The 14328-nt window shown below is 33.9% G+C and overlaps 1 protein-coding gene across 5 annotated transcripts in view; it reads left to right on the top strand.

Moving 5' to 3' along the window:
- LOC131947753 (titin) overlaps positions 1-14328 on the top strand; it is a gene marked incomplete at its 5' end in the record, with an annotated part of 410194 nt that overhangs the window by 218464 nt on the left and 177402 nt on the right. For all 5 annotated transcript variants that reach the window (XM_059309048.1, XM_059309047.1, XM_059309046.1 and 2 more), the window contains 13 exon segments: positions 48-220; positions 588-884; positions 1391-1711; positions 2048-2138; positions 2454-2654; positions 3363-3504; positions 4180-4379; positions 4779-4931; positions 6730-6775; positions 7794-7826; positions 8471-8551; positions 9694-9796; positions 10288-10405. In XM_059309048.1, the coding sequence (XP_059165031.1) occupies positions 48-220; positions 588-884; positions 1391-1711; positions 2048-2138; positions 2454-2654; positions 3363-3504; positions 4180-4379; positions 4779-4931; positions 6730-6775; positions 7794-7826; positions 8471-8551; positions 9694-9796; positions 10288-10405 (1959 nt within the window).

Below are 14328 nucleotides of genomic sequence, written 5' to 3'. Positions count from 1 at the left end.
TTTTTGATTATGTGCTACAATTTTCTTTGTTGGTTGTTGTCCTTCAGGTTCCGCAACTACAGGGAAGCTTACGAGGGAAGGAAGTGCTGGATAAGACATGAGGCCACCAACCAGACTCTGATCATCAAGAATGTGGAGTTTGCTGATGCTGGGGACATTGAATGTCAGGCTAGAAACAAGTACGGAGCGGTCAGCATCAGGGCCAAGCTTCATGTGCTAGGTAAGTCATGTGACCAGGGTCACAGAGAGGCTAGTTGCCTTTTATGGTCATTGTCACTTAGTTTCTAGCATCAGGGCCAAACTTCATGTGTTAGGTAAGTCATGTGACCAGGCCTTTTATGGTCATTGTCACTGTGAGACTCATTCCTTTGATGATCATTGTTACACAGATGCTAGTTATAAGGTTATAGTCAAAGCTGTGGTTTGGCTATGGCTAGGTTAATGTTAGGGTAACAGTAACAGTGTTCAGCGTGGTAGTGCTACTACAGAAAAATATCAAATATGTCCTAACAAATTCTTAAGCACCAATTTTATAAGAAAAAAAATTGTTAAAATAGTTGTGTAAATAAAATCAATCTGATTCACAGCTGCACCTCAGATAGACTTCTCAGACAGCTATGGCAAGGGCCTGCGCTTCTGCCGTGGCGACACCATCAAGGTGCGCATCCCAATCTCAGGCACCCCAACACCCAGCACCACCTGGTCAAAGGGTAGGGAAATCCTGGAGGTCGGAGGTCGCAAAGGTCGTGTGGACATTGTCGGCACCAACTTGCACACCACCTTGATCATTGAGGACTGCCTCAAGTCAGATGAGGGGCACTACACATTACAGGTGGAGAACCAGCTTGGTTCAGCCATGGTAGACATTCCTATCCTTGTTGTTGGTGAGTCACATTATCTAGTTTATAAACAATCTTATTGTTGTAGTTGGTGAGTCACGTTATCTAGTTTATAAACGGTCCTGTTCTTGTAATTGGCGAGTCACGTTATCTAATATATAAACAATCATATTGTTGTAGTTGGTAAGTCACATTATTTAATTTTTAAAACCATTAATGTTGTAGTATGGCAAATCACATTTCTACTTTATAAACACTCATATTGTATTACTTTAATATGATTGAAAACAATAAGTTAAGACAGCTAAAAATAATATTTTCTTAGACTGCAGGATGTTGTCAATGCAGTGTGCTAGTTACAAAACTACTGCTAATTCCTAGATACCAGAATAATGTTAGACTAATCTACAAAAAATTACCTTTGCTTAGGCCTTAAGTCTTCATGGCATTCATTTGAACGCAAAAATTAACTCCATTTAAAAACATTATTTTTTATCTAGATGCTCTTAACTCTAAATTAATAAGTTAATTTCCAATGTTTATTTTCTCAGAGCCCCCAGACCCTCCCCAACAGCCTGTGATCAAAGAAGCCGACAAACACAGTGTCGAGCTGTCGTGGACGCCCCCTCAGTACGACGGAGGATCACCCATAACTGGATACGTTGTGGAGCGCAGGGATCCAATCACAGGCATCTGGAGGTGGGCCCTGGCCACTCCGGACGCTTTCTGCACAGTTGCCTGTTTGGAGGAACACGGAGAACACAGGTTCCGCGTCATGGCTGAAAACAGATTTGGCGTCAGTGAACCGAGCAGAGAGTCTGAGATTGTTGTGACGAAGGAAGCTTTGCCTTCAATTAACTATGATGAGCTCTGTGAGTCGATGCATATTAATTAATGTTAATTGTAATCATAGATTAAACATTAGAATGGTATTAAGTTTAAATGTGAGATGTATTTATTATACTTAAAATACCCACAAAAAGAAGAAAAAAAACAGATTATAAATTGTAATAAAATAAATGTGTTAAGATTTTTTTTGGTTTTAGAATGCTCGCTGAGAAATTAATTTTAAGCACAATATTTCACATCATGTTTCATATTTTGCCAGCTCTATAATATAGTAACAAATTAAAAAACCATCTAATTGAAATGACTGAGCCCTCTATTTTACCATTGTTGTGTACAACTTGTGTTGGTGATATTTTCAGATGATGAAAAATTCCTAGGATCTATTGTTGATGTGAACTGCATCAAAGGAGATGTCCTCGGGAAGTATATCATTTGTGAAGAGCTCGGAAGGTGAGATTTGATCATCATGAAACTTTTTCTTTTAAAGTTTGGCCTTTTGTGAAATACAATTTACTCTATACTTGTAAAATATCAGATAACGTTAAATTCTTTAAAACATATAGCCAGGTTTATGAAGTACAATTAGGGTAAATTGTTATACCAAAAATATATTTGAGGGGGGAGGGAGAAAAATCAAGAGTTAGTCCAGGCATTGTTTTACATGCATTATTTTTAAAGGAGATCTCAATGTATCTATTTTGTTACTATACTTTTCTGTTATGTTTCAATCAGTTTAACATTTACAAATGTGTTCTGGTTAACCAGAGGGGCTTTTGGAGTGGTCCACCGTGCCGTAGAAAGGGCAACTGGCAAGAACTGGGCAGCCAAGTTCATCCACTGCCGCCCGCAGGACAAGGACATCATCAGGCACGAGATTGACATCATGAACAGTCTACATCACCCCAAACTTCTGCAGCTTCACGAGGCCTTTGACCAGAGAGGAGAGATGGTCATGATACTGGAGCTGTACGTCATTTTTTTCTGGTGTTCTTTTTAACCTTGTTGATGCAATGAAATTTTCTAGAAAGTTTATTGGAAAGTTTAACATAACTTAAAAATATTAATTACGCTAAGAGAAAAACTCCATTAAAAATAAATAAAATAGGATCCATCAACTTTTAAAATAAAAATAAAATCTTTTTTATTGGGTATGTAAATACGTTGTATTAATGTGATTATATATATATGTTGGCCCTATATATTTTTATGTATATTTGTGTATACATAAATATATATATATATATATATATATATATATATATATATATATATATATATATATACATATATATATATATATATATACATATATATATATATATATATACATATATATATATATATATATATATATATATATATATATATATATATATATATATACATATATATATACATATATACATATATATATACATATATATATATATATATATATATATATATATATATATATATATATATATATATATATATATATATATATATATATATATATATATATATATATATATATATATATATATATATATAATGTTTTAATAGATACATATCTCCATAATGAGTTGCAAAGCATCAAAAGTTTCAGTTCCATGTTTTATCAACTTGTAAACCTGCTTACATAACATATCATCACACCAAGCATGATATTTGTGTACATTTGTTCTCTGTCAGGCTGAGTGGAGGTGAGCTGTTTGACAGGCTGGTGGAGAAGGAGTACACACTGACAGAGGAGGACTGCATCACCTACATGCGGCAGATCTGTCAAGGTGTGCAGCATATGCACCACAGCAACATACTACACCTGGACCTCAAGGTACTCACACTAACTGCATCCATTAATACCCCAATCTATATAGGTGGGGTAGGTAATTCACATGCACCACAGCAACATACTACACCTGGACCTCAAGGTACACACTCACACTAAGTGCTTCCTTTAACCCCCACATTATATAGGTGGGGTAATTAATTCATATGCACCACACCAACATACTACACCTGGACCTCAAGGTACTAACACTAACTGCATCCATCAAACCCCACATTATATAGGTGGGGTAGGTAATTTAGCATGTAATAATATTTGGGCTTAGTTAACATTGATAAAATAGAACTTAGAATTTATGAAAAATAATCTAGAGTAGCTTCCCTTGATCTGCTTTTACAAACATATTTAAAAAGTTTAGAAACTTGTAAAAGGTTTGAAAAATATTGCTTATCTATAATGTAATGTATATAGATATCATTTAAAGTAGCCTTTACTAAACTAACAAGTAAGTTTTAGATTAAAAAATTAAGTTAAGGATAGCTTTTGTAACTGAGTTGGCTCAACATAAACCACACAAGCTCATTTTAATGTTCTTTGGTCTTTCTGATGGGGATGCATTTGTATCTGTCAAAGGCTTAAACTTTTTGTCATAGTGTAATACACAAAAAATAATTTGAAATCAAGATAGAAAATGTGAATCTAATGTTTTTTTTATCTCAGCCTGAGAATGTGATGTGTGTGACGAGGGATAGCAACGATGTCAAAATCATTGACTTTGGTCTGGCCCAGAAACTTGAGGAAGGGAAGTCAGTCAAAGTTTTATTTGGTACAGCAGAGTTCTGTGCCCCTGAGATCATCAACTTTGAGCCTGTATCATTCTCCACTGACATGTGGTCACTTGGTGTGGTGGCCTATGTGCTGTAAGTGTTGTCACTGTCACATTGTCAGTTTTTCTAACTTGAAATGTTGGCCTTGTAAATTTAAAAAAATTGACTAGAAATGTCCATGTCCCTGGTCTGAATTATTGGTCCTTTTAATACAATACTTGACCATAAAATGTCCATGTTTCTAACCATAAAACATTTATCCCTTTAATTCAAAAATTAACAACAAAATGATCATTTTTCTAATTATGAAATATTTGTCCCTTTTATTCAACAATTTACATGTTACTAACCTTGAAATATTAGTCCATTCAATAAACCATTTGACCACGAAATGTCCATGTTTCTAACCCTACATATTTGTCCCTTCAATAAACCACTTGACCATGAAATGTCCATGTTTCTAACGATACATATTTATCCCCCACCCAACAGACTCAGTGGCTACTCACCATTTGCTGGTGATGACAACCACCAAACATTCCAATTTGTTAACCAAGCTGATTATGACTTTGATGATGAGGTCTGGGAGTTTGTCTCAGACGACGCTAAAGACTTCATCAAACGTTTGCTCATCAAGGATAAAAAGTAAGCACTTTTTTCTCTCCAAATCTTTCACCTAATGAATTTTATTCATAAAAAGTAAGCAATTTTTTTTCTCCAAATCTTTCACCTAATGAATTTTATTCTTAAAAAATAAGAAACTTTTTCTCCCCTAATCTTATACCTAATGAATTTTATGTTTTCTTATCTTAACTCGACAAAATCTAATTTTTGCTGTCCTTAGCTTTAAGTCAATACAAAAAAAAAGATGAAGAAAAAACACATGATTTAAATGGATGACAAATGCTGCTCATACAATCAAAATATTGAGATGGTTTTGCTATTAGTTAGAGAAAGAGTAACTGCATTAACACTGAAAGTTCGCCAAGCCATGAGCGTGGCTTTGATGTTATATAACTTATAACGCATAAGGCCATGTGGCGCATGCTTTAAGTGTTAAGGGTTAGAGTCACAAAAACTATAAAGGAAACAAAAATTTTTAATAATAGGGACTACAAAGTTTCCAGTATTTTTAGTTGTCTATGAAACAGTACAGGTATAAAGGGATGTTCAGTTAAATAGTACAGATATAGAGTGCTAGGCCTACCACAGAAAATAGCTATGTTTTAAAATTAATTTAGTAGTTTTGTTCCTTCATTGTCTGAGATGCTCTTTTATTTTTCTATCTTATTAAACATATCTAAAGTCTAAAGTAGTAAAAATTTCATTTTGTAACTATGTAGTATAATAGCAGTGGGTTCTTATCCATATAAAATGTAAGCTGGTTTTATTTTGTCATCCTATTGATAAAAATACTGACTAGTTTCCAATTTACACTGTTAAAAAATTGCTGATCACTGCAAGTTTTGATCTAGACCAGGGGACATAACTCCAGGTAGTTGTCTCCCCTAGACTTTGATCTTTTCATCAAATATCAACATTCCCTCTAGGTTACCCACTGGTGGTAATGCTAACCTGTGCCAAGTTTCACTGTACAAACAAACTTGGGATCTCTGGTTATTGTTATAGCAGAATGTATAGCACCAGCTTTAAACAATCTGCACCTGCTCTTTAATGTTCCATGTTTTCTTTTAACTTTAGATGAATTAAATTTTGTTGTGTTAGTTTTGGCAAGGAATTGATGAATGATTGGTGAAAACTTTAATTTGATTTTTTCTCAAGCAAAAAAAAAAATAATTTCATACATAGTGTTTGATTTTTCTATCATTAATTTTTTTCTCCTTTTAATTAAACAAAATAATCTTTATAGATCCAAGTATTAATTTTATAAGTGTAAATAAGGTGTGTGTTTTTATCTCTCATCCTGGAGAGTAGGTAAATTTGTCAGTGAGCCAAGAGATATGTGGTGCAAACTTGCTGCCATTTATTTCTTCTGTATGGGCAGAATGTCATAAGTCATCTCATAAATGTCATGTGCTATTTTTAACTTGTAGGAACATTCAATACACCTGGGTTTCTTTTCTTTTTGTTTTATAAATTATTGCCTTATACACGTGATGTATCAGTGCTTGTCATGATTTAGTGATGACATGGGAGATTTTTTTTATTATTGTTGCAGTTAAGATTAGCATTTCAATTTGAATCGATCAAAAATTAGAAACAGGCAAAAAATACATTTGGAACTAAAGCACTTTAACATAATAAATATAAATATTGTGAGTTAAATTTAATTATCAGTGATCAAAGCAATGCTGAATATACAATTGATATAGGCCTATATATATATATATATATATATATATATATATATATATATATATATATATATATATATATATATATATACATATATATATATATATGTCTTGTTTTGTTTCTGTAGACAAAGATTAACTATTGATGAGGCTTTGAATCACCCATGGCTCAATGTAAGTATATTCACACCCTATATTGTAACAGCCCTCTATTATCCTGCTCTATGTTGCTCTCAGCTATGGTGAACTGGCCAATAGTATCATACCCTCATATCTTGTTATTCATCAAGTGAAGTTAATTAATCAACTTAACCACATTTTAATATGATCCATATTCATCTTCCTTCATAGCATTTATTAGAACATTAATCAACATAATTAGATTAATATTGTTTTAATTAGGAGTGTAACTAGTTAAATTTCTAATTCTATTTATTACTTTAATGTATAAAAATGTTAAGGCTATTTTGTTCTTGTTTTTTTTTTATAAGTTTAACTCTTTTGATACAGAAAATAATAAATATTATAAAGATATCAAGTTTTAATGAAGATTATGTTATGTCATTTTTTTGTCATTTTAATAACTTCACATTTTTTATATTAAAAAAGTAGCAAATAACAAAGTAGTGAGGAAAATTTCTAAATCTTGTTAATTTTTTAAAAGCTCCCTATTAGATTACAAGTAGGTTATAATCCCTGTGATTTTGTTTTTATATTGCTTACTGTGGTGATTGGCTTTGTGTTATCAGTACCTGCTACAATATTCTCATATCTCATCTATAGGACTTCTTTCATTTTAACCCTTAAAAACATTTGTCTATATTGAAGTTATATTTTCTATAAAGTTACAATTTAAAAATGGGCATTCTAGTAGTTTATTTTTATCTAAAATCTAAAACAAGATCTCAAATTTAACAAATTACTTTTGATGCCACAATTCTAAAATTATCAAAGTATTTGGTAAAATTAAAATAAGTTAAAAAATTCATATAAGGCATATTTCTTTTAAAAACCAAGAAACAGTACAAAATAAGTAATGAGTCAAACCATAACCGATTTAAATTGGACCAGGAGTCCAATGATTTACAAACATAGAATGGAATAGGATAGGCATGGAATGAAAAAGGTTCTATAGAAATATATAGCAAAATCATTGTGGCTGTCCATCTCATTTCATCTCCTCCGCCCACAGCCACACCCTCGCGCTCCTGCTGCTGTAGTTGATGTAAGTACTGACCATCATCATCTGCTTACACTCAGTTTTATCTGCTTTTTGTACTCGTATTCTTTTTTATCAGTTTTTTGTACTGCTTTTGTTTTTTATCAACTTTTTGTACTGTTTTCAACATTCAGTTTTATCAGAATATTGTACTTTTTCCATTGTATTTTCAACTTTTTGCACTTTTTATTTCGTAAACTTTTCTGCAAATTTGACAACACAACAGTTTATCAGTATTTTTGTTTAAAGAATTTTATTTTCTACGTATGTAAAGAAATATTTATTAAAAAAAAACTGAATGGTTTGCAATTTAAATCAATTTCTATTAACACATCATTCATTAAATGTGCCAAAAATATTTTTTTTATGATTTTCAATTATAACATTCAGTTGATATTCATTTTGTTGAGAGCACAACTAAACTAACCCTTATGTGAGATAACATTACTAACTTATTAATAATTGTTTTTTATTTAAAATAATTTATGTTCACAGTTTTTGTAATTATATTATAATTGATTGACTCTGTGTTTATCTTAAGCCATTCCTTGATTAGAATTATGTTTAATTATACAACATGATCCAGTAAAAAATTATCACCCAGCTATTGTTAATTGCTTCAGTTCCACATGATCTAATGTTTTTGACAGGGATCTGCTCAAAAGAAACTTACTGGTCAGCCACTGTCCACTGCCCATCACAAAGACTACAGGACACGAACCAAGCACAAGGTAGCTAAAAATATCTCATCCTTTGTCTGTCTGTCTTGTGTTTTGTTGTTGTGACACCCATGTCTTTCTGTTTCAATGCTACTCTTGAAACACAAATTACAATAGAATGGAATATTATAAATTAATTGCTGATATAATTTGATAGTTTTTAATATGACTGAATTAATAGTTAAACATACAAAGCATTGTTTTTTTAATAGACTAAAATTTGAGCATTCATCTGACTAGATACACTCTCATTTGATCTCTTTATTTTAAAATTACAACTATATTATCATCTAAGTGAGTTGTATATGAACACCATTGTAACCCTCCTATATTTTAAGTAGCTACCTCTGTGTCATCATCTTGTTTTACCACACAATGTGGTTGTAAATTCTATTGTGTCACCATCTTGTGTAATCATCTATGTACATGCTTTGTCACCACTTCTAAATTACCCTTTCAACTGTGCAGTTACCTCTATATCACCATCTAGTTTCCACCTTAACATGTATGCACCTCTGTGTCACCATTTCATTACCTCACCCCCTTTGTAGTCACAGCTATATCACCATCTAATTACAAATCCTAACATCTGTATCACCATTTCGTTACCTCACTACCTGTGCAAATACACCTGTATCACCATTTGATCACCACTCCTCATGCATGTGGTCACCTTTTGTCCCACCATGAGCATGGCTCTACCTACCAATATACTGCCATATCACCATATGATCACCACTCCTACCATGCATGTGGTCACTTTTTGTCCCACCATGAGCATGGCTCTACCTACCAATATACTGCTATATCACCATTTGATCACCACTCTTACCATGCATGTGGTCACCTTTTGTCCCACCATGAGCATGGCTCTACCTACCAATATACTGCTATATCACCATTTGATCACCACTCCTACCATGCATGTGGTCACCTATTGTCCCACCATGAGCATGGCTCTACCTACCAATATACTGCTATATCACCATTTGATCACCACTCCTACCATGCATGTGGTCACCTATTGTCCCACCATGAGCGTGGCTCTACCCACCAATATACTGCTATATCACCATTTGATCACCACTCCTACCATGCATGTGGTCACCTATTGTCCCACCATGAGCGTGGCTCTACCCACCAATATCTTGCAGGAGGATGAGATGGACGTCCTGCCTATTGGCAAGCTGTCCAGGGACAGTGCTGTCATGAGGAAGGAAGGAGACTTGGGCATTGTGATGAGGAAACTTGTCATGGGTCAGTGCCTGCATTCTTATCTCATTTCAAACTAGTGCTAACTGTAACTTGTTCTAGAGATCTTTAAAAACTTGCATTAATGCTATCTGTACTTTGTTCTAGAGATCTTTAAAAACTTGAATCTGTACTTTGTTCTATGTAGGTTTAAAACATGAGTTAATGTTACCTGTAATTTATCAGTGTAAAAGTTTCTGAGAAAATCTTTATAGGCCCTACCTCTATCATTTATAACCTGAATTAATTATATTTTTTTCTTTAGATCTTTGAAAACTTAAATTGATGCTAACTGTAGTTTGTTCTATGTAGCTTTTAAAACCAGTAATTGTTCTATACAGAACCTTATGAGAAAATCTTTATACCTCTATAATTAAAAAGTTGAATTAGTGATAATTGTAATTTGTTCCATGGAACTTAACAACTTGAATACATTGTAGTTGATCTATGGAGATTTTATATCATGGGCTAATGTTACATGTTATTGTTCTATACAGAAATGCCAGAGCATGCCCCATCCTTCATAGAAGAACTTTCACATGTGACAGGCTATGAAGGGTCAAGGACACAGTTGGCCTGCAAGGTCATTGGCAAACCTACCCCACAAATTACCTGGTGAGTTATTCCTCTTGTGTAGTGATCGACTTAAAGCAGCATATTTTAACAATTCAGCACCATAGATTTAAAGAAGTTGGGGGAGGGGAGGAATTGGAGAAACTTACATAGCTATAATATATCCATGACCTTTTTTTTTCCCCAAATGATATATCTTTTTGTATTTAATATTCAAAATCTCTTCATTAAAGTAAGATTGTGAAAAATATCTTGTTATAAACTGCTGCTTCTCTTACTATTGCTATTATTGTCTTTTATTGGTGGTTATTTAAAAATAATAAAGTCTGTGTGTTTTGTTTCGTTTTCTTGTCTAAGCACTAAACTAACAAGCAACACTTCCATCATACACATTTAAATGTAAACATAAACATTCCACACACACACCCACACAACACCTACACTAAAGTACTATCATCAGGTGAGTATTATTGTTGACATGCTTTCTATTCTCTTGAATACTAACATTTGAAGAAAACAGAGAAAATGATCATAAATGATTAAAAATTGAATTTCTGTGTACTAATGAGTTGATGTTTCTGTCTGTTCATCATTTTTTTATAGCCCCGCCCACTCATTTTGGTATAATTATATTTTGAATTCCCTCGTCTTAATAGACAACATGTTATTCACCATTGTTCTTTTATTTTTTGTTATCTGTCTAAAAATCATAGTCCATTAATTACATGAAACAAAAAAACAAAATAAATAAATGATCTAGACTCGTACACCAGCAATGTAAACATCTGGTTACACTTAGGCTAATTACTTCCCCTGTTGTTGTTCTATCAATATGCAGGCTGCCAAGTATAATATTTTTTTTCGTTTAGTGCTTGGCAAATCTAGCTGAAATGCTTGTTTTTAAATTCAGTATTTTAGACTATATTCTAGTGATGGCTCGTTGATTAGCCCGGTAGCATTATGTTTACGTGTTAGGTCTAGTAATGTGGCTATACATCGTAGACCAGGGCTTGAGTATAAGGTCTAGTAATGTAGGTTATATCAGTACACAGTGGCTTAAGTTTAAGGTCTAGTAATGTAGGCTGTAACAGTACACAATGGCTTAAGTATAAGGTCTAATAATGTAGGCTATATAAGTACACAGTGGCTTAAGTGTAAGGTCTAGTAATGTAGGCTGTAACAGTACACAATGGCTTATGTATAAGGTCTAATAATGTAGGCTATAAAAGTACACAGTGGTTTAAGTGTAAGGTCTAGTAATGTAGGCTATACACCGTAGACCGTGGCTTTAGTATACGTTCTATTAATGTAGGCTATACATTGTAGACTGTGGCTTAAGTGTAAGGTCTAGTAATGTAGGCTATATATGTACACAGTGACTTAAGTATAAGGTCTAGTAATGTAGGCTGTAACAGTACACAATGGCTTAAGTATAAGGTCTAGTAATGTAGGCTGTAACAGTACACAGTGGCTTAAGTATAAGGTCTAGTAATGTAGGCTATATATGTACACAGTGACTTAAGTATAAGGTCTAGTAATGTAGGCTGTAACAGTACACAATGGCTTAAGTATAAGGTCTAGTAATGTAGGCTGTAACAGTACACAGTGGCTTAAGTATAAGGTCTAGTAATGTAGGCTATATATGTACACAGTGACTTAAGTATAAGGTCTAGTAATGTAGGCTGTAACAGTACACAATGGCTTAAGTATAAGGTCTAGTAATGTAGGCTGTAACAGTACACAGTGGCTTAAGTATAAGGTCTAGTAATGTAGGCTGTTCCAATACACTGTGTCGCCGTGGCAACTCGAGGACTCATTATTATGTCAAGTTTCATTTCTAGTAAAATATTCTTCCTATGTGTAAGAAGCCTTAATCTGAATCGTGTAGTATTGGTGGGTCGTTTGTCGCCCCCACTCTTTGAATATCACCCACCCACCCTCTGTGAATATCACCCACCCCCTGCATCGCTTCTCCCCCACCTGGGTTGAGTCTAGCTGAAGCCAGAGACCGGAGTTCTACCTGTATGTCATGCACGTGATCTACTCACCTTGCTGCGTTACCTGGGGACAAGGTGTACTCGTGGCAGTGGGGGAGTGACGTCATACGTGTGTGTGTGTGGGAGGGGGGGGGGGGACTTCAAACAGCTTGGGGCTGTAACTCGTGCAGCGGGTTGTCTGTTTGTTGTTCTACTGGTTGTGTCTGGGTTGTCCCACGGGTTGTTTCTAAGACGTCTGTTTCTAAAATGTCTTAAATATCCATTGGGCTTTGGACTTGTGCAGAGGTCAATAAATACGTTAACATCTATTTACAGTGTTAATAAAGCATTTGCGATATAAACTTGACTTTTTTAAAAATATAGAGTTGGTAGGTCTATATCAAAATAAAATTGTAGCTTTCAAGTAGAGAAAATATTTTTCGAGATATCTGAAGTTGCTAATTTTATAGATTTTATAACATTGATTCTTAAACCAAATATTCTCAGCTGTAATTTTTTACGTATTTTACGTTTTTACATTTTTACTTTCTCGTATATACGAAGTATAGAGAAAGTATTGTAATCGTGCACAAAAATCACTTGAAATTTTAACAATTTTCACCGTATTACACCTCAGTCCTTCATCACATCCGAAGTATAGAGGACTTATTTTAATCGGGCAAAAATTATCAATCCAGATTTATCAAAATTAAGAGGTTTTATGCGTAATCCAGTCTGAAAAACTGGGCTTTGCAATTCTGTCCGTATGTCTGTGTGTCTGTGTGTGTGTCCGTGTGTAAACACGATTACTTGAGTACCGTTATAGCTAGGTTGATGAAATTTCATATATAAGTATTTTATCAAAATCGTAGATCCGTATCAACTTTTGAGCGATTTCCGATAACCGGAAGTGGTACTTTTCCTACTTTGAATTTTTCAAAAGCCTATAACTTGAGTACTATTTCAGATAGATAAATGAAATTTCACATGTAAGTAAAAGATCTAATTCTCTACCTTCTGTTAAATTTTGAGTAATTTCCGTTGACCGGAAGTAGTAATTTACGCTACTTCCGATTTCTCAAAAAACTAATGTAAATTTTTAAAGTACTAATAATATTGCGCGCTATTGTGCACTTTTTTATTTGGCGTTCACTAGTTCACTTGGCGTGCAATTATTTTGTCTACGAGATTTTATTCTATTTTTAAAACTTTAAGTATTTAAAATGGATTAAAAATCATGTCAATAGCCCGAGTTCCCATCCCCTGTTGTTTTATATAAGAATATTCGAGAAAGTTTAGGGGAGATCACTCCCGGTTTATTTAAAGTCTACTAAAGAGACGAGATTAATGGATATTTTTTGGTCCATGTCAGCAATAATAGCACACTCTGCTAACTTGGCGGATGCCATTTTAAAGACACTATGATCAAATACTGAAACTAATCCTATCACGACTGTACATATTATAGTGTTTCTGCCTTCTATACATGCTCCTTATGTTGGAATATCCCTGGCTTAAAGCCTTGACTTGCTCCACTTGGAGAAGTCCTCATTCAATTGTTGCCTATTTTCTCTCAGCCCCTGCCTCATGTGTTCTGTAGGTTAATTTGAAGCCTATATCGATGTGACTCTATAATTAAAGGCCAATATTCCTCGCTCACCTGTGTGTATGGGAGGGGTGGGGGTAAAAATAGGACAGCGCGACCTTTTTAGACAAGACCGACTACTCCTTGTGTAGGGTAGATAACTCATTGAGTAGGGTAGATAACTCATTGAGTAGGGTAGATAACTCTTAACGTAGGCTAAATAACTTCGAGTAGGGCAGATAACTTATATTGTAGTGATGAAATTTGAGCCGTTTGGGGACCCCTCCGTTTATTTTGTGTGGGTGTACATTCATTTTACTTCAGCGTCTAATGTTTTCAAAAGATCCACACGAGACTTAAGTACGTTAAATCGTTTCTGTTAAACAGTAAAGTGTACAACCTCA

This window comes from Physella acuta, unplaced genomic scaffold (assembly GCF_028476545.2).
Source record: "Physella acuta isolate Inbredline_101_S28 unplaced genomic scaffold, ASM2847654v3 ptg000606l, whole genome shotgun sequence".
NCBI lineage: Eukaryota > Metazoa > Mollusca > Gastropoda > Physidae > Physella > Physella acuta.
Note: the sequence above shows the minus strand (reverse complement) of the source record. Positions and strands in the feature narration are given on the sequence as shown.